We start from the raw sequence: 22041 nt of genomic DNA on the forward strand, positions 1-22041 counted from the left end.
TCGGTGGTGGGGGTTCGTGGCGCCTCTGCGCTGTGCGAGGCGATGGCTGTGCCCCGCGCGCTGCCGCCGACCTAATTATGTCACCGTCGGGAGGGAGCAGGCCTGTGACATCCGCCGGCGTTGGCTCTAACCAGCGTTTCAGGCGCAGGGAGAGTCGTGTGGGCCGGGAGAGAAAGGGCCCGTGGGAGAGGACCGGGCGCAGACGCTGGCCGGCTGTATTTGTTTAGCCGTCTTTGTACCACCAGGAAAGGAGGCATTTAGAAAAGGCTGGCCGTCTCCTCGCGGCTTTGCTGGAAGGGGGACGGTCGCATTTCCAGACCCGGGGTGGGGAGAGGGCTTTGGGGAGTGAGGGGCGCTGGGCTCCGGGAGTCTGGGGGCAGGAAGGCGCGTGCCTCCGCTCTGCGGAGCGCCAGGGCTGGCATGGCAGGGGCGGGGCCGGGGAGCGCGGCCAGCCCGGGGGGCTAGGGCACAGAGGCCCGGGTTACGAGGACGCGACTCCCGGGGGCGGGGGGGTCTCTGAACCCCCTCGGGATTGGAGGCGCGTCTCTGCGCACGCAGAAGCAGGTGCAGTACTCGGAAAGGTTTGCGTGTGCACACGTGTTCGCATCCGGCCCGGGTCCGGCCTGGCTGACTGTGGCCACGTGCTGGAACTTGGCTGTCTGTCGACCTTCCACGGGTTAGCGATGTGGGGCGGGGGGTCCGGGGGCGGCCACGTTGAGGAAAATGTGGTTTCCTATTGAGGATGTCGGAGAGGCCGACGTGCCAAAGCCCGTGTGTGGGGAGGCGGCAGGGGCTGCTGTGACCTTCAGCTGCAGACGAGATACATGGAGGCGATTGGGGTGCACGTGGGTGTTGGGGTTCAGAGGAGCAGGCGGGAAAGCCCCGTGGCTCCTAAGAGCAAGGCCGTGAAGCCCTCTGTGTCCCCCGGGGAAGCAGACTCATGAGGTGCAAAGCTCCCTGGTTCCTTGGGAATTCTCCCAGGCCTGGTCCTCGTGAGGGGTGCGCAGGGCTGGCACTGTGGGCGCCTCTCCCCTCGGGAGAGCGGCACTGTCACCCCTGCAGAGGGCCGGGTGTCCATCATCCAGGGAGCCTCAGCTGAGCGTCTGCTGCCCAGGCCCGGTGGCTCCGAGGGGGCCCTGCAGGCCCACGGGAGGCGGGGGTGTCTGTGCCACCCAGGGCTGGACTGGCCTGCCGTCGGTGGGTCCCAGGCCTGGAAGAGGGGCCGCAGCGGCCCCAGGCACTAACGCACCCACCTCCCAAGGGCCCAGCGTCCCGCAGGGAGCAGCTCCCAGGCTCACACGAGTGGCTCAGCCACACGCCCGACGTGCTCTCCGGGAGCCGCCCGGTGCCTGCTGCGGCAGTGGCCGCGCTTCCACAGAGCCTGGTGCGCGGCACTTGCGAGCGGCGGGCTCTGAGCCCGGCCAGCCTTAGCCCGCGGCCGGCTGGCAGTCCCCAGGGAGGCTGGGGTCCCGGGCTGGCCACCTGTCACGGCCGCAGAGCTCTGGTCGCCCGGGCGCCCCTGCCGCCCTCGGCGGGCGTGGCGTGTGCGCGGGGCGCGGCGTGCCTGGAGCCCTCAGGCGCGCTCGGGGAGGCCGAGGCGTGGGGGCCGCTCGCCCGCCGTGCACGCTGCAGGCGCCCCTCAGTGCGGGCGGCCTTGTGCTGCGGTGGCGCCGGCCGCTCACACTCAGCTGGTCGTGAGTCCCCGCCGGGACCCCTGCCCCGCCACCGCTGTCCCCCTGGCCCGCCCACGGCCCGCCCTGGTGTGGCGGGCGCCCTGCGGTCAGCACTTGTCTGCGTTGCCGGGCTGCCGCGTGAGACCACGTGCCGTCCCGGGACACCTCGCGTCCATTCACTGCCTCTCCTGGCTTCTCCTGGGGCCACGCGGGGTCCTGGGTCCGCCACAGACGGTCGGGCAGACGGGCCCCTCCCCAGGCCTGCGGGGCGTGTGGGCCTGAGTCGGGGACCCTTGGGTGAAGGCACACATGTCCACCAAGGGTTGTGTTTGCTGTGCCCCTTCGTCTCCTCTGGGGACCCCTTCTGGGCACCCCGAGGACCCGTCTTGCCCCAACAGGAAAGGGCGAAACCCGTGACAGAGAGACGAAAGGCCACGTTAGGTTCGGGGGGCGGTGTCAGGGAGGTGGCTCGGGGGACCGGGCACCTGGGTCAGGACTGAGGTCGAGGGGCACCTGCTTGTGCAGAGGCCGGGGAGCAGGCTGAGACCGTGGATGTCGGAGGGCCCCAGGCCGGGCCTGTGGCTGGAACCCCGTGAGCGCGGGTGAGGGCGAGGGCGGGGCCGGGGGAGGCAGGTGGAGGACCCGCCGGGGGAGGTGTGTCATCAGGAGCCCCGGGGGGCCTGGCTGAGTGTCCGGCAGGACAGTGGCAAGTTCTGGCTTAGGCTTAGTGGGAGACTGACTGCCGCTTGGAGCCGGGTTGGGGGGCAGTCAGGAACCGGCACGGAGCCGAGACGAGCAGAGCGGGTGGACTGGGGCTGCTTGCGGAAGGCTCCAGTGGCGGGGCGAAGGCCCCCCAGCTGTCCCTGCCACCTGCCCTCTCTGCGGTGAAGGAGCCGGGTGGGCTCTGTGCACCGGGGCACAGCTCCTCCAGCGGGCGGGAGGCCGAGGCCTGGCTTCCCGCAGCCTGCAGCAGGGGCCGCCCGTCACGCACGGCCTGGCCAGCACCCTCTTCTGAGTCTCACTCGGACGTGTCCCCAAGCTCCTAGGCAGAGCCCCCCACCTTCCAGTCTCCCCTTCACAGAGCCAGTTCTGTGGCCTCGGGAAGCACTAGGCTGGAGGCCTCTGTCCTCACAGAAACTGCAGTGCCGGGACCCCACTGCTTCGCCCCGGACCGAGGGGCGGCCAGCGGGAGCCGGCGGGACAGCTTCGCACGGGGACTCGTAGGCAGGGCACTGGCGGGGCCGAGAGCACAGGCTTGGAGCAGGACCCACCCCGGCGGGCGGTGCCGAGGGGGCGGGCTGAGCACTCCAAATATTTACTCAGCGAACGCTCCAGCTGCACTCGGCAAACCTAAATATTTTTTGCTGTTAGTGAGAGAATGCAGCATGTCACGAACTCTCCAGGCGGGGGCCAGGGCAGGGCCAATGCAGGCCGGGGGTGTCCTCTGACCTCCGGCCCCCCTCGTCCACCCGTGTACTGTCTGGACAAGGTGTCCGGTGTTTACACACAGCCACTTCTGTAGGCTGGAGGTGTCTGGAGCCTGGGGCTGTTGTCGTGACCTTGGCCTGAATTTCATGGTCTTGGTCCTGGTCCCATGTTGCTGGGTCTGGTGACGTGGCCAGGACAGGACAGGACAGGATGAGAAGCTGCTGGGTCACCGTGAGCATTTCACCGTCCGACCCCGGCTGTCATCATCAGGGTCTCACTGTGACTGGCAGCGAGGGGCCGTGGGGGCCCGCCCGCAGCCCGGGCAGCCGGTCACACCTCCGGCTGGTGCTGCTGCACCCCGGGGCCGGTCCTCACCCAGGTTAGGTGGATTAACTGGTCACGTTCCTAGGCCTCAGGAGCGCCTTTCGGGATGGGAGCAAACATGGCTTTTCCTGTGGGATTTCCATTTGCAGGGTCTCAGCTTGTTAATCCTGTCACCTGGGTGGTCTGTGACCCGTGACATGGACTGTGGTCACCACAGGCCGCACTCAGAGCCGACTTCTGGCAGAAACAGTGCTTACACGGCCCTCGGCGGGGTCTTGGAACCCACTGCCGCCCAGAACGCCAGCCTCGGTCCCACGGGGCAGGCAGTGACCCTGACCCGGGGCTGTCGTGGTGTGGGCGTGGCCTGCCTGCTCCTTCCCGAGGCAGGCGGAGGGTTTGCTCCCGGCCCCCTCCAGCCTCAGGCACCTGCCTCCTCCACCTTAGGAGTCAGCAGTGGCCTCTCCAGCCTCTCTCTGACCCTCCTGCCTCTTCTCATGAATTTACGTAATCCGCATAATCCAGGATACCGTCTCAATCAAGATCCTTAACTTCATCCTTCATCGCCTCTGCAAAGTCCCTTTGGCCAGTTGGGGGCTGTCACTCAGTTCACTCCATTCTCCAATTAAAATGGCAGCCGCCTGACTTCATGTCTATCCATCACTCCTGGAGCGAGCGTCTGGCCCTCCTCCTGGCTCCTGGGGCTCCATACACCCCGTCGACCTGACGCCTCCAGCCCGCAGCCCCTCCTGCCCCGGGGCCTTGGCACGGCCGTCCATGTCCTTGCCTGGGAGCCCACGGCCTTGCTCTGCGGTTTGCCCAGCCCGGGGCTCAGCTCAGGCCGCCTTGGTGAGGCTTTGCACGAGCTCCCCACACGTCCGCCCGCCGCGCTGGCCCCAGGCCCTCAGCACCCCAGGCGCCCGGGGTGGAGCCTGTGCCACCCGGGCCACGCCTGGCGCATGCACGTGTGTGTCCGTCCGTGTGCGTCCGTCCGTGTGTGTGCGTCTGTGTGTGCATGTCTGTCCGTGCGTGTGTGTCCGTGTGTGTGTCCATGTGTGTATGTCCGTCTGTGTGTGTGTGTCCCCGTGTCCATGTGTCCATCCGTGTGTGTCCGTCCGTGTGTGTGCGTCTGTGTGTCTGAGTCTGTCCGTGTGTGTGTCCTTGTGTGTATCTGTGTCCGTGTGTGTCCGTCCGAGCGTGTGTGTCTATGCGTGTGTCTGTGTCCTTCCGTGTGTGTCCGTCTGTGCGTGTGTCCGTGTGTGTGTCCGTCCGTGTGTGTGTGTGCGCGCGCGTGTGTGTCTGTGTCCGTCCGTGCGTGTGTGTCCGTCCGTGCATGTGTGTCCATCCGTGTGCGCGCGTGTGTGTGTGTGTCCACACCTGTCCATGACGTTGAGGGCCCGTCCTCGGGGGCGCCCGGCGGACGGCGCTGTGGGCAGGATGCCTCCGGCGTGTGTGTTTGCGCCGTTTTACTGAGGAAAGGAAGCCTCGCCGCGGTCGCTCTCCCGCACCTGGGAGAGGAGCCCCGAGGAGCAGCCCCAGCCCCGCACGCCGGCCTGGGCACCTGTGCGGGCGGGGCCCGAGGGGTCACCTGGCGGCTCTCTGCTCACAGAGGAGGAGCTCCGGAAGCTGCGAGAAGAAACCAACGCGGAGATGCTGCGGCAGGAGCTGGACCGGGAGCGGCAGCGGCGGATGGAGCTGGAGCAGAAGGTGCAGGAGGCGCTGAAGGCCCGGTGAGGGGGCGCGGGCCCAGGGGTGGGGGGGAGGGGGTGCGGGCCTGGGGGGAGGGGGCGCGGGGGGAGAGGGGGCGCAGGCCCGGGGGGGTGGGGGGGGGAGGGGGCGCAGGCCCGCGGGTGGGGGGAACCGTGGCGGGGAGGGGGCGCAGGCTGGGGAGGGAGTGTGGGGGGCGGGGCGCAGGCTGGGGGAGGGGGCACAGGCGGGGGGGAGGGGTCGTGGTGGGGGCGCAGGCCCCGTGAGGGGGCGCATGCGGGGGGAAGGGGACGAAGGCCGGGGGAAGGGGTGCAGGCTGAGTGAGGGGGCGCGGGCCGGGTGACACGGCACTCGGTCGGCTTTGCCCTTTTGGTGGGCACCGCAGAGCTGGGGCCTGCTCAGAACCCGGAGGTGGCCCGGCTCTCGAGTGGGCACTCTCCACCCGCAGTGCCTCGTGGCCCCTGCTGGCCCTGCCCTGGCCCCTCGGCCCCCCACCCCGGCCTGCCGTCTCCCGTCAGCCCCCCACCCCAGCCTGCCGTCTCCCCTCAGCCCCCCACCCCGGCCTGCCGTCTCCCCTCGGCCCCCCACCCCGGCCTGCCGTCTCCCCTCAGCCCCCCACATTCTTCCGGTCTCGGCAGGAGTCTCACGTCTACTCCCCTCCTCACTCACGGGGTGCAGGGCCCAGGCGGGGCCTCTGCTGGGTGGGGGTGCCCCTCCCAGGCCTCCATCCCCTGCTGGGCCCGGAGCATCCCAAGGGCCCGAGGGTGACCGGCCCCAGCTTCCTGGGTTGGGTGCAGCCCGTGCCCAGGAGGAGCTGTCATCTTGGGGAGCAGCCGCCTTCCCGGGTTCCAGGCCTTTGTCCGCAGAGCGGGGCGTGTAGGCACTCCTGTGACGCCTGCCGTGACGGAGGGAGGGGGCCTCGCAGCCGGGCCCTGGGCACCCAGCTCTGGCCAGGAGGGGCCGGCCGGGCGGGGGCCCTGAAGAGCGCGTCAGCCCAGCCCCCAGGACCGCCTCGCGCCCCCCAGTCTTGGCGAGTAGATGCTCCGGCTCCTCACAGGACCTTCCTAGGGCCCTGAGTCCCCTCCCGCTCTGCCTTTGTCTACCCCGTGGTCACCGCCCCTCCGGTTTGCTGCCCACTCAGACACGTCCCTGCGCCTGAGCCCCAGCAGGATTCTGGGCACCCCCTCCTGTGCCACCCCACTGTGTGCCGCGACCTCGGGGTTTGCCTGCCGTGTACGGTCACCCTCATCCCAGCAGACTCCCCCTATCCTGGGGGTGAAGGTGCCGCCCCAGGCTCCAGAAGAGACGACCTGGGCCCCACTGCAGGATGGCGCTGCCCCTGAGCGCACAGCCTCCCCCCGCACCCCACTCCTCTGCCCCCACGAACTCAGCTTCTGCTCCATGGTGCCACCAGCGAGAAGCGAGTCATTCCAGAGGGATATTTGCACGTTCCTGAGCTATTCTGTTCCTGTCCTCCTAAAACCTCCACGAGGCCTCCGTTCCTCTGAACCCGTCTAAGCTGTCGGCCGGCAGGCGAGGCCTGGGAGCCGGGGCTGCCCCTGTCCCCTCCCCCTCCGGCCCTGTGCCAACACTGGCCGCCCTCGCCCAGGCCCTCCCTGGCCTGAGCGGACGGCCCTCCAGCTTGGGGTGCCCACTGCTTCTGGGATACCCCAACTGGAATGAGCTTCTCCGTGGGGTGGCCAAGCGCCGTCCTCTTTGAGCGTGATCATTGTTTTCAAATGTCGGTCACTAAGGAACCCGCCGACTGGGCGACGTGGGCGGGGGTTGGTGGGGAGAGCCTCGGTCACTGCTGCCTGGCACCGTGTGGCCGGACACCAGCTCTTCTCGGCTCTCACTTGTCTGTCGGGCCTCGGCTCCCAGGACCTAGTGGCGGTCAGTTCGCTTTGGAGGAAGGTTTTTTGGTTCCCTGCCCTGCGGGCGTTTAGGAAAACTCCTGTGTGCTTAACGGCGGCCTTGGAGGAAGGCCGACCACGGCCCCTGCCGGTCCGTGTGGCCGTCCGGAGTTATTCTGGGCTCCCTGTGTGGCCACCCCGCGGTGCCGGGCCACCTGCCTGCGAGGCCGGCACCCCTTCCCCGGCTAGAAACATACACGGGCCTCAACCTGCGCTGTACCTGATGCTGACCCTTCTTACGCGAAATCCGTGGGTCAAAAAGACTTAGTTACGTTGCTCATGCAGAGACACAGCCAGCGACCTGACCGGCAACTGACGTGGGGGCACCCCGCACTGGCCCCGTCTCCCGCGCTCGGTCGGGTGCGGACAGTGTTCTCAGCCCCTCGGCCACGGCTGGCCTCTCGTGGGGCCCCGCAGTGCCGTCCCCCCGGCAGCATGTCCTTCTGTCTGGCTGCGTTCGTGTCCGGCTTGTTCTGGAGGCCACGCCTCCCCCGGTGGCCCTGGGTGGCGTCCACGTACCCACTCTCCTTACGGGGTCTGCGGCTTCTGATTCTCAGCCCGGCCTCATTCCAGGGTCTTAATTCTCCTCCTTTCCCCAGAGCCCCTGGGTGGCCAGCCCTCGGCCAGTTCCAAGGGGTTACAGGAAAGGAACGTTCAAGTCAGGACCGAGGAAGCTGGGTGTCCTGGGGAGCACTGAGGGCCCCCCACTCTGCGTGGGGCAGCGTTCGGGAGCCCTCTGGAAGGGGACCCAAAGGAGGAGAGGCAGGTGCCGGGGGAGCGACCCCCAGTGTCCATGTCAGCCAGGTGCCCGTCGGGGTGGGGAGGCGCGTGGGGGGCCCCAGGGGCACGCCTGAGCACCGCGCACGTCACACTGGCCGTGCACACGCCTGCACGCTGCAGCCGGGCAGTTACGTTCACATACACCCCGATTCTGGTTTTAAGGAGACTCCTGGACAGTCGCCTCGGTTTGTGCTCGCTGCGTGGGTGGAGGCCGCTCGGGCCGCGGGCGGGCTCAGGGCGACGGAGGACCGGGCTGCGCCTTGCGACTTCGCCAGCCTGCGGGCGGCCCGCCTCGGCTTCTCTTGGGGTCACCCCTCCTGGCCGTGTGGGGGGCCGGTCCCGTGCTGCAGTGGCACCCAGTGTCGGGGCCTCGGCCGGGGCTGCCGTGTGTGGCGATCGGCTGGTCCCCCCAGCCCGGGGGTTCGGCTGCACCGTGGGCCTGACACGGCTCTGGTGTGGACTTCTGGATGGGTGTGGCATCCGCCCTTTGACCTCGGGGTGCTGTGGGCCAGGGAACGTTAGCTGTCAACACAGTCGGGCACGTCTCGAGGGAGACGTGCCCGGTGCGGCCCCGAACACCAGCACAGGGTGCTCAGAAGCCGTGACGAGTCCGCAGGAGTCAGGGGCGCAGGGGCCCGGCGCTGGGTTAGCCGAGGCCGCGTGGTGTGGACGGGGCGCTCGGGCCCGGGAGCGCGGGCGGGGCGGCCGGTTTGCCCGTGGCCGGAGCACTGTGCCGCCAGCCTGCGTGCGGGGCGCGTCCTGGCGGTTCCGGGGTCCATGTTTGCCCCGTGTGGAGGAGGAGGCACTTCCTGCCGCCTGAGGCAGCCGGGCCGCGGTTCCGGCCTCCTCTCCCCGAAGGCAGCTTGCGGCCTGTTGATATTGAAACACCCGTTGGCTTCTAGCAGGTAGTCGCACGCGGCCAGTGACTGTGCGATTTTGTCACTGCGAACGGTGACTGACACGGCACCCCAGGAAGCCCCCCGCCCCAGGCCACGTGGCCCCCGGGCCCACCCGTGGCTTGGGTGACGCCGTGTCCCGTAGGCCCACGGGTCCTCACGGGGCACACCCGGGCCCAGGCTTTGCTGGGAGCCGGTCTGTGAGTGCTTTCGGGGCTGGGGGGGCCGCCCCTTCCGGAACCCCCAGGCTTGGCGAGCAGCGTCCTGGTTCGGAGGCCTCGGTGCCTGCCCGGGAACGGAGGGGCCCAGCCTGAGTCTCGGCGGCTCCTGGAGTTTCCCGCCTGCCCCGGGCCCCCCTCCAGTTCCCAGCGATCCCATCAGTCACGGCCGCGGGCACGGGTGCCGGGGCCTCCTCCTGACCACAGCGCCCTGCCCCGGGCTCCCCCTCCGCCACCCCCGCCCTGCTCACTCGTCCAGCTCGCCCTCCGTGCTTCCGGCTCCAGATCGCGATTCGGGGCGCGACCCCTCGGGCCGGGCCGGCTCACAGGGACACTGGAGTGAGTCATGCCGTGTGAACAGCAGAAGCCACACGCCCTCCCCACCGAGGCCGAGAGCGCTTGTGCGGAGGGGGCCCCGGCCCTGCCGTCTCTGCCCTGGAGGCGCCCTCCGTGCCCCCAGCCCCCACCGAGTTTCGCCCGGGGGGTCTGGGAACCACAGGAACAGCGTGGGGTCGGTAGCCCCGGGCCGTGCTGGCCAGAGCGCCAGGTGGGCACCCCGGCCAGCTGCTCGGGTCCAGCTCCGTCGGGGTCCGAGGCTGGAGGTGGGTGCTGCCGGACCCGGCAGCCCCAGGAGAGGGCTCCGAGGGACTTGGGCACCGTGGCCGAGGCAGGGAGCCACCCAGCCTGCAGCCTTGCGTGGTGCTCGGCGATTACCTGTGTTGTCTCTGCGTTGGCAGGCCAGTTCGTTAGCGGTGCAGATCTATTTATTCTGAGCTTAATCATAAAGAACCAAATGTGTGAAAACTGATAGAAAACAGGTGTGTGTTTATCAAGCACGTGATTACTTGGCCACGGGAAAACACAGCGTGCCCGTTAACGGTGCAGCTCCGTGCCGCCCGGCGCTGTGCTGACCAGCACCGAGGAGCCCACCGGCAGGAGCAGACGCCGTCCCATGCAGGACGGCCCCCGCGAGCCCAGGAGCCGCCCAGCCCGGGCTCACCCCGCCGTTCGCGCTAACACGCGCTTTCTCTCCTCCAAGAACCGAAGAGCAGACGGCCCAGCTGCCTCCGAGGAGCCAGGCCCAGGTCGCGAACGGAGCAGGTAGGTCCCAGTGGGCACTGGGCAGGGCCGTGGTGGCGGGCATTGGGTCCCTTCCCAGACCCCCAACACGCCCAGCGATGACGAGGCCCTTGCAGTGCAGGGTGCGAGACCCCAACTCCAGGCCTCACAGCCCGGCTCCTGTCAAAGGCCTGGCCTCAAGCCACGTCTAGGAGTCCACAGTCTCCCTTGCCCCTGGGAGCAGGCAGGCCCTCTGTCACGGTGGCGGACAGTGCCACCTGCAGGCGGCTCTGAGACCTGCCTCGCGCGGGGCCAGGCTCCGGTCTGCGGACCCGTCCTGGTGTTCTGAGTCTGGGATGGAGGTGGCTTTCTAAAGGCCTTGGCTGTGGGTGAGCAGAGGCCACTGCACCCACCAGGGCACAGTCCCCGATGCAGACCCCCTCTGGCTGTCACCGAGGGTGCGGGGAGTGAGCCCACTCAGCTCCTTTCCAGATGGACCAGTGCCCCCAGTAAGGGGGTGGGGAGCTGCCTGGACAGCACATGTGCTGGGGACAGCCTCAGGCCAGCGGGGGTCAGTGTGAGGGACACCAAGGCCCCCCGTGTGGTCCGCGTGGGCCGGCGTTGCTCCTTGTGGTCCAAGCAGGTCAGGCTCTGTTTTCGGGGAGCCAGTCCCCCCGCAGTCTGGCCTCCACCTGGGTGCTTCCTCACCCCGCCTCCTGAAAGCCTCCCGCCCCCCCCGGGCCCTGCCCTCGCCCTCGCCGACGCCCACTGTCTCTGCAGACCGGCGGGGCCAGGGGCTGTGCCCCCGCATGCAGAAGTGGTTTTTCGAGAAGTTCGGGGAGTACGTGGAGGACTTCCGGTTCCAGCCCGAGGAGAGCGCCGTGGAGACGGAGGAGCCCCTCAGCGCCCGCAGGTGGGGCCCCCGGGAGCCTGGCCGGTGCTCGGCGGAGCCGCGAAGTGGGGTGCGACTGGGCACAAGGCCACAGAGCAGAGCGCCCACTGCCCGGGCCTCCCCCTAGGGTCACACACCCACTGTTGGCCCCTGGTCTCTGTGGGCGCCAGACGGGCCAGGCCCCCACACTCCAAGTCTCTGGGTCCTGCAGAGCGTGGCGGGGACGAGGGCGGGGTCCATGGGCAAGGTCCCGTCCAGCCTGCTGCGGCCAGCAGGGGTGCGGGCCCAGGTGAGGGGTGCTGGCGGGGTGCGGGCCCAGGTGAGGGGTGCTGGTGCTCACCCCCTCTCTCCCTGTCTTCCAGATTAACCGAGAACATGCGGCGGCTGAGTGAGTACCGTGCCCTTGGGGGGGGATGGGGGGTGCTGACCGGTGCGCGGGGGCCCCGAGCGGGGGCTGTGTCCTCTCGGTACCGTGCCCTCGGGGGGGGAGGGGGGGCTGACCGGGGCGCGGGGGCCCCGAGCGGGGGCTGTGTCCTCTCGGTACCGTGCCCTCGGGGGGGGAGGGGGGGCTGACCGGGGCGCGGGGGCCCCGAGCGGGGGCTGTGTCCTCTCGGTACTGTGCCCTCGGGGAGGGGGCTGCTGACCGGGGCGCGGGGGCCCCGAGCGGGGGCTGTGTCCTCTCGGGCCGACCGGGGCGGCTTCCAGGAGGCGCTTTTCAGTGATTCCCCCTCCCACGTCCTTCCCGAGGCTGCTGCAGCCTGTCCCAGGCGTCCTGTCTGTCTGTCCTGCCCTCCGGGCGTGGAAGCCCCAGAGAAAAGCGTCGCTCACCCAGATCGCTGCTAGGGCCCCGGGGATGCAGACAGGCCCCCCGTCTCCTGCCCGTGGGCACAGGCATGGGGCGGGGCAGGCAGAGAGCATCTCCCCACGGGCCGGACAGCCCCGGGCAGGGCGGGGGGCGGAGGCGGCGCCGGCCCGGGCCTGGGCGCACCGGGAGCCTGCCTGCCTGCGGGCTGCCTTGTCGCTTGGTGCGCCGGGCCAGCCTGACCTCCCAGGGGTGCCCGAGCGCCCGTGAGCGCCGGCCTGACCGTGCGTTCGCCCTGTGCCCAGAGCGCGGTGCCAGGCCCGTCACCAGCTTTGTGAAGAACCTCTCTGCCTTATCCGACTGGTACTCTGTCTACACCTCCGCCATCGCCTTCACCGTGAGCGCTCCCGTGGGGCGGGCGGGCCGTGCGTCCTCCCCGAGGGACCCCCGCCCCGGCTCTGCGGGGCGGCCGGGGCGGCACTTAGCCTCAGGCTCCCAACGGTTGAGCGGGTGGCCGCGATGCAGCCGCCTCGCGGTCGTGGGGGGATCTGACGGGCCGGCCCGCGGGCTCCGTCTGCACAGAGGTGTCCACAGCCTCTGGCCACACTTCAGTCTGCTTTCCCGGATGGCTGGGGAGGGGAGGGCAAGGGCTCGTCCTGGGTATGGGGCCCGGGGGTGGCTCCGGACACGTGCACGGTGACCTGGCGCTGAGCTGGGCCCGTGAAGCCGTCTGGGAAGGGTGGAGGGCGGCGGGCCAGCATCACGGGGGCGCTGGGGAAAACGGGCCTGGCCACCCGCCCGAACTGCCCGGTGGCCGTCTGTCCTCTCAAGGCCCGTGCCACTCTCTAGCGTAAGGGGGACGCAGGCCACCCACCTGCCTGGGGGTTCCCGAGGCCAGCAACAGGTGGCCCCAGCTCCCCAAGGCCCATCTCTGCAGAGCCTCAGCCTGGCCTGGCCCCGAGGGCCACCCTAGTGCCTGCCCCAGGGCCCACCGTCTTCCCGGGGGCTGTGAGGGGCTCCCGCCTTCCCGTCCTCACGGGCAGCTCCCCCCCCCCCGCCCTCCCCGCTTCCCCAGGCGCAGGCCTGCAGGGCAGGGAGGGGCGCGGCCTGCAGCCTGCCTCCAGCCTCGTCGGGCCCCTCACCCGCCGCCCGCGCCGCCCGCAGGTCTACGTGAACGCCGTGTGGCACGGCTGGGCCATCCCCATGTTCCTGTTCCTGGCGATTCTGCGCCTGTCCCTCAATTACCTCATAGCCAGGTAGGTGCGCCGGCCCCCACGTCGCCCACGTCCGTGACACGCCCAGCCAGCCGTGCCCCATGCGCTGGCCCTGGGCGGTGTCCTCTGATGGGCTCCTGACCCCGGGGAGGGGGGCGCCCACGCCCAGCCTGGCTTGCTGGAGCCGCCGTGGGCAGTGCCAGACTCCCCAGCGCCCAGCGAGTGCCCGCCGCGGCCCTGGCGGTCTCGGAGGCGAGCGTGGGGCCTCGGAAAGCCCGTCCGCCCGCGCGGCGGGAGCCCAGCCTGGGCCCGACTTTGTCCTCGTCCTGCGACCCCGCCGCCTGCAGGCGGTGCTGTGTCAATGGCGCCTCGTCTGCTGTTTGGCAGGGGCTGGCGGATACAGTGGAGCATTGTGCCTGAAGTGTCCGAGGTGGCGGTAAGTCCCAGGGAGGCGAGGGGCTCGTCCACCTCCGCCAGGTCAGGCCTCGGCCTGGGTCCCCTGCTGGTCCCCCGAGGCCTCCTGCAGCTGTGCGGACGCCCGCCGGGAGCCCCGCCTCGGGGAGGCCGGGGAGGAGAAGGCCCCCCACCCCAGCCCGGAGCCCCGGGCAGCTGCACCCCGACCCCTCGCCAGCCGACACGCCCGTGTCTGCTCTGCGCCAGGCTTGGCTGCTCAGGAGGAGGGGTCCCTGCTGACCCTTCCCAGCCAGGATGGGACGTGCTGGGGGGGGCAGCAAGGGGGCCGCGCAGGGCTGGCCCGGTGGGCGCGCGAGCAGATCTGCTGCGCCTGCCGCCGGGCTCTGCGAATGAAGCTTTATCGCTGCGCAGCCGCGCACGTTCGTTCGTGCACGCGGGGCTGCGCGGGGCTGCGGCAGCCGAGCCGAGGAGCTGTGACAGACCACGTGGCCCGCAGACGCCAAGCGTTTGCTTTCCGGCCCTTTGCAGAAGAAACGTTCTGACCTTGCTCTGGAGGCGGGCCCTGGCCCCATGGAGCAGACGCGCTGGGTGTGGGTGGGAGGGAGGCCTCAGCGCCGCCCAGGGCCTCGTCAGCTTTCGGGCACCTACCGTGTGTACAGAGCACACAGTGAGGGTGCTAGGCACTGGTGCCCGCAGGACCCCCTAGGGGTCGGGGAGGGCATCTGGGGACAGGCCCGTGCCCACCAGGCCTGGCACCCAGGGGCCCCTCGGGAGGGTTTTGTTGAGTGAACTCAGATACGCAGGGTGAGGTCAGGCCCCCTTTGCCTCAGTTTCCCTGCCTGTAAAACGAGGTAGGGGGCTGCGTGGTCTCGTGCACCTCCGAAGGTGAGCCAGAGCCACGGCCCTGCCAGCGGTGGGGGCGCCCACCGCCCAGCCAGCCTCTCGGGCGCCAAGGCGGGGCGCCCACCAGCGCAGCCGCCCGTGCCGGCCTGTCGTGCTGGGTCCTGCAGGGCGTCCGAGCGACCGGGCCGCAGGGCCAGGGCCTCTGTGCCGTGTCTGCCAGTCGTTCCTCTGCACTGGTAAACGTCGGTGGACGCTCTCTCCCCCCCCTTTGGCCGAAGGAGCCGGCGAAGGAGGACCTGACCGTGTCCGAGAAGTTCCAGCTGGTGCTCGACGTCGCTCAGAAGGCCCAGGTACCGTCCCCGGGCGGGGGGCGGCGCCCCGATCTCCAGGCCCGGCTCGTCCGTCGCCAGCCGGCCTGTCCCCCGCCTGCCCCTAGCTCCGTCGCCCACACCTGAGGCAGCCGCGGGGGGTGTGGGGTCCTCCTGTTGGTGTGACAGAAGCGCCTGGTGGTCAGAGCGCCTCCCGGCCGGGGCCCAGCAGCCCCCGGGAGGGACGCAGAATTAGGTTTGTCGGCACTGTCAGTGCATTGACCTGACTCAGACGGGACCCATCATCCCGTCCAAGGCCTGGAGTGGCGGGGCAGGGCCACGGGGCTCGTGGCACCCGCTCTGGTCCCCCAGGGGCGGCCCGCGAACCTGACCAGGGACCCTCCCGGCGTCGCTGTGGACCGACGCCCCGGCATCCCTCGTAACCACAGTTGCTTCTTCACGCAGAACCTCTTCGGCAAGATGGCTGACATCCTGGAAAAGATCAAGAAGTAAGTCATCACCCGCGGCCCGGCACCCCCGGGGTGTGGCCCCGCCGCCCACCCGGCTGAGCCCCCGTCTCCCTTCCAGCCTGTTCATGTGGGTGCAGCCCGAGATCACTCAGAAGCTGTACGTCGCGCTGTGGGCCGCCTTCCTGGCTTCCTGCTTCTTCCCCTACCGCCTGGTGGGCCTCGCCCTGGGTAAGGCGGCGCTCGGCAGGTATGGCCGGAGGGCGGGGGGTGGCAGCAGGGCCTCTGCCTCCCACCGGGATGTCTGCCCGGCGCGGCTGCCTCCGAGGAGGAGGCCAGCTGTCCGCTCTCACTGAGTTCCTTTCTCTGTGCCTCGGCCAGTGGTTTTTATCAAAATGCTTAACTTTGGGAGAAACGAAGCCCATCCGAGCCCTAGGGGCCTCACAGGTTTGGGAGGAAGGGGGCCGCCTCAGATGGGGTGGCCCTGCCCGGGGGTGGGCCGGTGGAGAGGCCGCCCGGACCCACTCAGCGCCCCGCCCAGGAAGCTGTGCCCTGCTTCCAGGCCAGACCCCAAGCCCAGACCCACCGCGGGCCTCAGCGCCCCCAGCCCGCACCTGGCGCAGGACCCGTGTGCACAGCACGCGGCGGGGGCCGGTTCTGAGTTGGGGTGTTGAGCGCTGTGGCTGTGCCGTTCGGGGGTCTGCCCCAGCCTGCCCTGAGCCCCCTGATGTGCAGTGGGTGCTCCGTTTCTTGTTGGCACCCTGCCTGCCCCCATCGCCAGCAAAACCAGAACCAGCGGATGTGAGCTCTTGGGGAAAGTGACAAAAGTCAACAAACGTAGAATGTCCTTGGCAGGCCGTAGTTTCTGTCCTTTCTCTGGGACCTGGGCTGGCACATGAGCCCGTGCCCATGGGGCTGCTGGACCCCAGGTCAGAGGGCAGGCTGGGGACGGGTCCCCACAGTTTTCTTTCCTGTCACCCTTGGTGGGTGGCGCCCTGTGTTGGGACTGGGTTTGTCCGTCTTGAACCTCCGCTAGGTTTGAAGTAATGAAGCGAAAACGGGGAGGCCCCTTCAGCTGGGGTCACCTCACCTCGTGCCTCCCTTGCCCCGCGTCGACTGCACGGGGGCCACCGTGCCAGACCTGGGTTCCGGGAGGCCCTCGGGGGCCCTGGTCTCCTGCCGCGGGCCCCGGGTGAACTGAGACTGTGCCCCCCACCCCCGTCCCCCAGGACTCTACGCTGGCATCAAGTTTTTCCTCATCGATTTTATTTTCAAACGCTGCCCGAGGCTGCGCGCCAAGTACGACACCCCCTACATCATCTGGAAGGGCCTCCCCACAGACCCGCAGCTGAAGGAGCGCTCCACTGCCAACGCGTCCCGCAGGGTGAGCCCTGCCGCAGCGGGCGCGGGCCCCCGGGAGCCGCCGGTCACTCGCGCGAGACAGACAAGCTTTCCCTGCTGCCCAGCTCTGCCTTGTCGAAGGGCCAGCCAGCTCGGGCGGGGGGCGGCTGCTGGCCTAGGGCAGGCAGCACTCGGGTGGGGGGGCTGGGCTGGAGGCCCCCCCCGCCCCAGACCCCCTGGAGAGTGGGCCCTGCCGTGCCAGGCTGGCCCCCAGGCTGAGGGCCAGCACGGCGGGGGGCATCGGTCAGCACTGCACAGAGCTGGGGGACCTTGGGAGGTGGGAGCCCTGGCAGTGACCGCTCTGGGTAGGTGCCAGGTCCTGCTGTCCCCAGCTCTGAGGCCCAGCGACACCCAGGATGGGGCCACCTGGTGCTGGGCGCACGTGTCGTTCAGGGTGGGAGGTCGGGCGTATGGGCATCGGGCACGATGGCCTGAGCTGACGTAGGTGTTTCCGGGGTTTCAGGCAAGTGGGGACATCCTGGGCCTAGTAAGACTTCCAGGGAGGTCTAGGAAGGCTTCCTGGAGGAGGTGACATCGGGTTGCGGAGTCATGTGTGTGGGTGTCCTCTGAGGGGAGGGTATCTAGTGACTCGTTGATGCTTCTGTTGGTGGGGGGACGCTCCGAGTCTCGTGTGGGGCAGGCTTCCCAGGTCCTGGGGCACTAGGTTGTGGGGACCCAAACTCCCCAGCCGGGTGTGCAGCTGGCCCCGTGAGAGCCTGCGGACCGGCCCTGGTCACACGGGCGGCGGTGAGGCAGGGAAGGGGCAGGAGCAGGCAGCCTGGCTCCCGGGGGAGGCTGGGACCGGACCTCCCGGGCCAGGGCAGTGGTGCTGGCCACCCTCAGGGCGAGGACAGGGCGGGGGGTGAGGGCGGGGCCCCCCGGGGCGGCTGCCCCGTGAGGCAGCGCGGGCCTGTGTCTGCGCCTGCAGCCCGCTGGGCCGGCTCTTCCTTTCGTCTGGTCCCACGTGTGCCCGTTGACTCTCGTCGGAGCCGCCGTCAGGGCGTGACAAGGCCGGGGTCTGCGCGGGAGCCCCTCCCCCTGCCGCAGCCCCGTGCTGTGGCTGTGATGTTGGAGTTGCTGCTGGTGGCCTGTCATGGGCCAGGTCTGATCCTGCTGCGTCTGTCTGAGCTGCTCCAGCGCCGAGCACCTGGACCGCGTGTGGGGCAGAGGGTCTCCCCACGGCCACAGGGCGCCGAGCACCTGGACCATGGGTGGGGGCAGAGGGTCTCCCGATGGCCATGGGGCATCCAGCACCTGGACCGCGTGTGGGGCAGAGGGTATCCCGATGGCCATGGGGCGCCCAGCACCTGGACCATGGGTGGGGGCAGAGGGTCTCCCGATGGCCATGGGGCGCCCAGCACCTGGACTGCGTGTGGGGGCAGAGGGTCTCCCGACGGCCACGGGGCGCCCAGCACTGGGCGCCCCACGCTGGGGTGCACACGCCTGTTTGCCCGTCTGTGGGCCTCTGGGCATGGGGAAGGGGGCCGTGTGCGCGCCGGGCCCTCGCCCCGCTCGGCTCCGGCGGGGCTGACGGCGGGGCGCCCCCGCAGCCGCAGACGGCCTCCTCGCGCAGCTGTGTGTCCAGCGCGCCGGCCAGCCTGAGCAAGGACGAGGACGCCTGCCGCTTCCACAGCACCAAGAAGGGCAACTTCCACGAGATCTTCAATCTGACGGAGAACGAGCGACCGCTGGCGGGTACGTGGGCCTCGAGCCTGCGCCCCAGCCTGGCCCCGCCGGGGCGCCGCCTGGAGTCGGGGCCGGCAGCTCCCCTGGCCCGTGCCGCCTGCCCCGAGGTCCTTCCAGCCTGTCTGCGGCCTGAGTGGTGACTCGGGGCTCGGGTCCCTGTCCCCTCCCAGAGCGGCTCCCCCACCAAAACCCACACGCCACGGGCGCTCAGCGAGCCGGGCTCTTCCCGGTGCCGGTGCCCGTGGGGCGTGGTGGCTGCCGCCTGGCGCGCCTTACTCCGCCGTGTGAACGGTGTCCTCGTCCTTTAAAACACACACGCACGAGCCCTGCACGGCCACGTGGAGCAGGCGGCGGCTGCGCCTTAGGCTCACGGGGCCTCCCCGCTCCTGCCGAGCCACCGTCCTCCCGCTGGGCGCTGCCCGGCCGGAGGTGGGCGTCGGCGCCCCTCGCAGCGGCCGGGGCTGGGGGCGTGCCCGGCGGGGACGGTCAGGCTCGACCTTGTCCCCCCCAGCGTGTGAGAACGGCTGGCGCTGCTGCCTCATTAACCGAGACCGGAAGATGCCCACGGACTACATCCGGAACGGGCTGCTGTACGTGACCGAGAAGTGAGTGCGCGTGGCCGGGGGCGCGGGGCGGGGCGTCCCAGGGCGCGGGGCGGGCGCAGGGCGGGGCGTCCCAGGGCTCGGGGCGGGCTTGGCAGCCCCCGTGGATGCGCAGGCCCCGCTGTTGGCCGTCCTCGCTCCCAGGGGCAGGCAGTCCTGCCCGCAAGCCCAGCGCGGCCTGGGTGGGCCACGCCGTCACCACCACAGATCTGCGGGGAGGCTCGGGACTGGGGTGCCGAGGACAGGGCGACCGGTCGTGAGTGGTGTCGTGCGAAGGGAACTGTGGTCCCGCCTGCTAGAGCCACCGCACGAGTCGTAGCCAGAGCCCTTGTCACCTTCCTTTTGGGGTTCAGCAGCCCAGAGATGGCCGTGCAGGTGGCTTAGCTTTGAGGCTGCCCCGGGTGGGGAGGTGGCACTGTTCTCAGCCTTGGGGGCCTGTGGCCAGCCGTCCCCCACAGTCCCTGTCTGTCCCCTGCTGAGGGAACTGGCCGAGGAGACCCCGGACGGGCCTCAGGGACGCTCCTGTGTGTCCCTCATTGGGCATCCCGAGGATCGTTAATGCTGTGGGATGTAGCTCAGGCTCAGTGTGGAGCAGTAGGTTTTAGTCTTTAGAGGCTGTGAAGCTCTTTCTAAAAGTGCCGTGTTTTGTAGAAGGCCAGGTTCATAACAGGGCTCTCCGGGGGTCACCTTGGTGCCACTGGGGCAGTGTGGGCAGCGGCAGGCACGGGGCCCTGGGTTCGGGGCTGGACTGTGCCTCTGTGCGTCCCCCGTAGTTACTTGTGCTTCGAGAGCTCCAAGTCCGGCTCCTCCAAGAGGAACAAAGTCATCAAGCTGGTGGACATCACAGACATTCAGAAGGTCAGTGTGGCCTGTGGGGTGCGGCTGGGGGCCAGACATGTCTGCGGGGGGCGTGTGCAGACGCCAGACGTTGGCGCCCCCTCCCGGGACAGCCCCCCACCGCCCCGTGGGCCGGCGCCCGAGCCCGTTCTGACCACAGCACTGCCGGCCCCTCGTCCGTGAGGCCCCACGCCTCAGGGCAGGTGCGGCATTCCTTCGTGTGTGGGCGCGGCCGGGCCGCCTGCCCCGCCGTCCCTGGCGCTGAGCCCGTCTTGGCTCCTCGCGGCGGCTGGGAGGCCGGGGCCCTGCGGGTCTCGCGGCCCGTGGGCTCGGCGGAGCAGGAGGCCCTGGGTGCAGGCGGGCGGCAGCGCCCCGCCCGCAGGCCGCGGTGACCGTGTGCTCCCGTCTTCCAGTACAAGGTCCTTTCCGTGCTGCCGGGCTCAGGCATGGGGATCGCCGTGTCAACGCCATCGACCCAGAAAGTAAGTGTCGGGCCGTCGGGCGGCCCTGGGCGTGTGGCCCGCAGTGTCCCCGGGGCGAGCTCAGGGCCTCGGGCGCGCTGGGCTCGGGGCGGCGGGGCCCGAGAGCAGCCTCGCTGCCCCCTCCCAGCCCACCCGCCCCACCGCTGTGGCCCAGAAACCTCCTGCCGCATCGAGTTTGGGTCCGGGAGGCCGAGGCCCCCAGGGGACTCGGGGACAGAGGGCGGCCCCTGCGGCCCGTCCCCTGCCTCCGAAGCCCGGCATCCGGGCGGGAAGGGGCTCTCCCCGGGATGCGCAGGCTGCACGTGGCTCCCCCGGGGCCCGCGGCCTCGTCCCCGCGGCTCGGTGACAGCGTTCCCCCCCGGCAGCCGCTGGTGTTCGGCGCCATGGTGCACAGGGACGAGGCCTTCGAGACCATCCTCAGCCAGTACGTGAAGATCACAGCCGCGGCAGCTCCCGGCGGCGACAGCTAGTGCCGTCTCTCCCCGACTCTGCCGGGTTTCGTTTTGTTTTGTTTAATGATTTGGTAGTGGGAAAAGAAACGGGACAGCTCCTTGATCTTTCGCAATAATTCCCCTCGATCTGTGGTTTCTGTTGGGTCGAGCATGCAGGGGTCGGGGCGCTCAGACGGTGCCGGCCCACCCGGTGGGCGAGGCACGACTCACGGACACCTGTGGACACAGGGCAGAGGTCCTCGGAGGCCACCGGAAAGGACGACGTGCAGGACACACAGGGTCCTGGCCGCCGCCAAGCACAGCCACTGCTCCCGTCCCCGCCGGGCAGCGGGGACCCGGCGCTGGGCGCGCAGCCCGCTCTCGGAGGCCGGCGGCTCTTCCACACCAAAGCCATAGCCGGAGGACGTCGGTGACCGGGGGCGCCCCGGCCCCTCCGCCAGCCCGTGCGGGTGGCCGGCCAGTCCGGCTGCGTGTCCTCGGCTTGCCGTTGGCTCGTGCTGTGTGCCCTGCCTCAGTGGGGACGATGCGGGCGGGCGGGGGCCCCTGGTGCCCAGGCCTGGGCTCGGCCCACCTGCCGGGAGGCCCGTGACCGGCGTCTGACGCAGGTACGCAGAGGCACGTCGGTAGAAGCACATCTTTTTAACATTTCGCTCTTTGGAAAGCCCGGAACGTTCTCCCGGCTCTCGGGGTACCTGCAGCTGCGCCGGCCTCAGAGCTGAGCCCCCGGCGTTGGTGAGGAAGGGTGAGGGCTTGGGGCGCGGGGGGCAGGGCTGGACCGGCGCCTTCCAGACCCATGAGGGGCCGTGCCGTGCAGCGGGGATGTTCTGGGGAGTGACCCCGAGTGGAGCCCAGCGGTTTGGGGCCGGGCAGTCCATACTCCTGACCCTGTGCCAGTGCGGGCTTGGGAGGCGCGGTCCCCACCCGCCCTAGCTGTCACCAGAAGCCGTGGCCCCTGTGGAGGTGGCCGGCTCGGTCTGTTCTGGAACAGCCCTGGAAGCCAAGGCGCGTCAGGACCGAGGTGGCCTCCGCGAAGGGCGCGTGTTGGGGTGCGGCACGTCGCCCGCCCACCCTCCCGGCCCGTGCACTGGCCCACGCGGTCACCCCAGGTCCTCGACTCGCCCAGAGCCCTCTGGGTGTCACTGAGGTTTTTTGAAGAAACAGAAGATTCTATTTTTTGCAGAGAGCAAGCCGTCTTTCTTATTTTTGTATCATTTTTCAGATGTACTTTCTACCTTTGCTCTGACCCTAACTGGCTGGTTTGGGGGAGAGGCCGGTGGCATTGCTCTTGACACACCTTTGTGAAGGGGGTGCAGGGCTGCCCCCTGGGCCCGGGGCCGCCTCGGGGAACCCTGCTGACCAGCCCGATGAAGCACACGCCGCGCCCCGGTCCGGGGACCCGCGGCCATCCCACTGGTATCGGGTCGAGCTTTCGGAAGTGAAGGCACAAGCCACTCTGAACCTTGGCTTTGGCCCTCGAGGTCGACGCAGGTGGACTGGCGCTCGGCCCTGTAGAGGCCTCGGGTGCACCCGGGGGCACACCCAAGGCAAGGCACAGTGGGCCCTGAACTGCCCCCAGGGACGTGCTGCAGGGGGACCCCCATGGGTGCTGCTCCGACCCCTGGCCCCAGGTGCAGAGGGCTGTGGGC

At 69.8% G+C, this 22041-nt stretch overlaps 1 protein-coding gene across 5 annotated transcripts in view; it reads left to right on the top strand.

Annotated features, from left to right (window-relative positions):
• Positions 1-20513, top strand: part of GRAMD4 (GRAM domain containing 4) — a 54947-nt gene extending 34434 nt beyond the window's left edge. For 3 of the 5 annotated variants that reach the window (XM_016126744.2, XM_016126747.2, XM_016126742.2), the window contains exons 4-19: positions 5032-5152; positions 9976-10037; positions 10776-10908; positions 11250-11275; positions 11995-12086; positions 12854-12945; positions 13291-13339; positions 14439-14510; positions 14934-14977; positions 15057-15166; positions 16165-16319; positions 17887-18031; positions 18534-18627; positions 19398-19482; positions 19875-19943; positions 20309-20513. In XM_016126744.2, coding sequence (XP_015982230.2) covers positions 5032-5152; positions 9976-10037; positions 10776-10908; positions 11250-11275; positions 11995-12086; positions 12854-12945; positions 13291-13339; positions 14439-14510; positions 14934-14977; positions 15057-15166; positions 16165-16319; positions 17887-18031; positions 18534-18627; positions 19398-19482; positions 19875-19943; positions 20309-20413 — 1454 coding nt within the window. In that variant the 3' untranslated portion in view covers positions 20414-20513. Of the gene's footprint in view, positions 1-3001; positions 4272-5031; positions 5153-9975; positions 10038-10775; positions 10909-11249; positions 11276-11994; positions 12087-12853; positions 12946-13290; positions 13340-14438; positions 14511-14933; positions 14978-15056; positions 15167-16164; positions 16320-17886; positions 18032-18533; positions 18628-19397; positions 19483-19874; positions 19944-20308 lie in introns of those variants that run through there. The other 2 variants (XM_036237687.1, XM_016126743.2) reach the window with 2 other exon arrangements.
• Positions 20514-22041: the final 1528 nt, after the last annotated feature.

The sequence above is a fragment of the Rousettus aegyptiacus genome, unplaced genomic scaffold, assembly GCF_014176215.1.
Source record: "Rousettus aegyptiacus isolate mRouAeg1 unplaced genomic scaffold, mRouAeg1.p scaffold_m13_p_2, whole genome shotgun sequence".
Classification (NCBI taxonomy): Eukaryota; Metazoa; Chordata; class Mammalia; order Chiroptera; family Pteropodidae; genus Rousettus; species Rousettus aegyptiacus.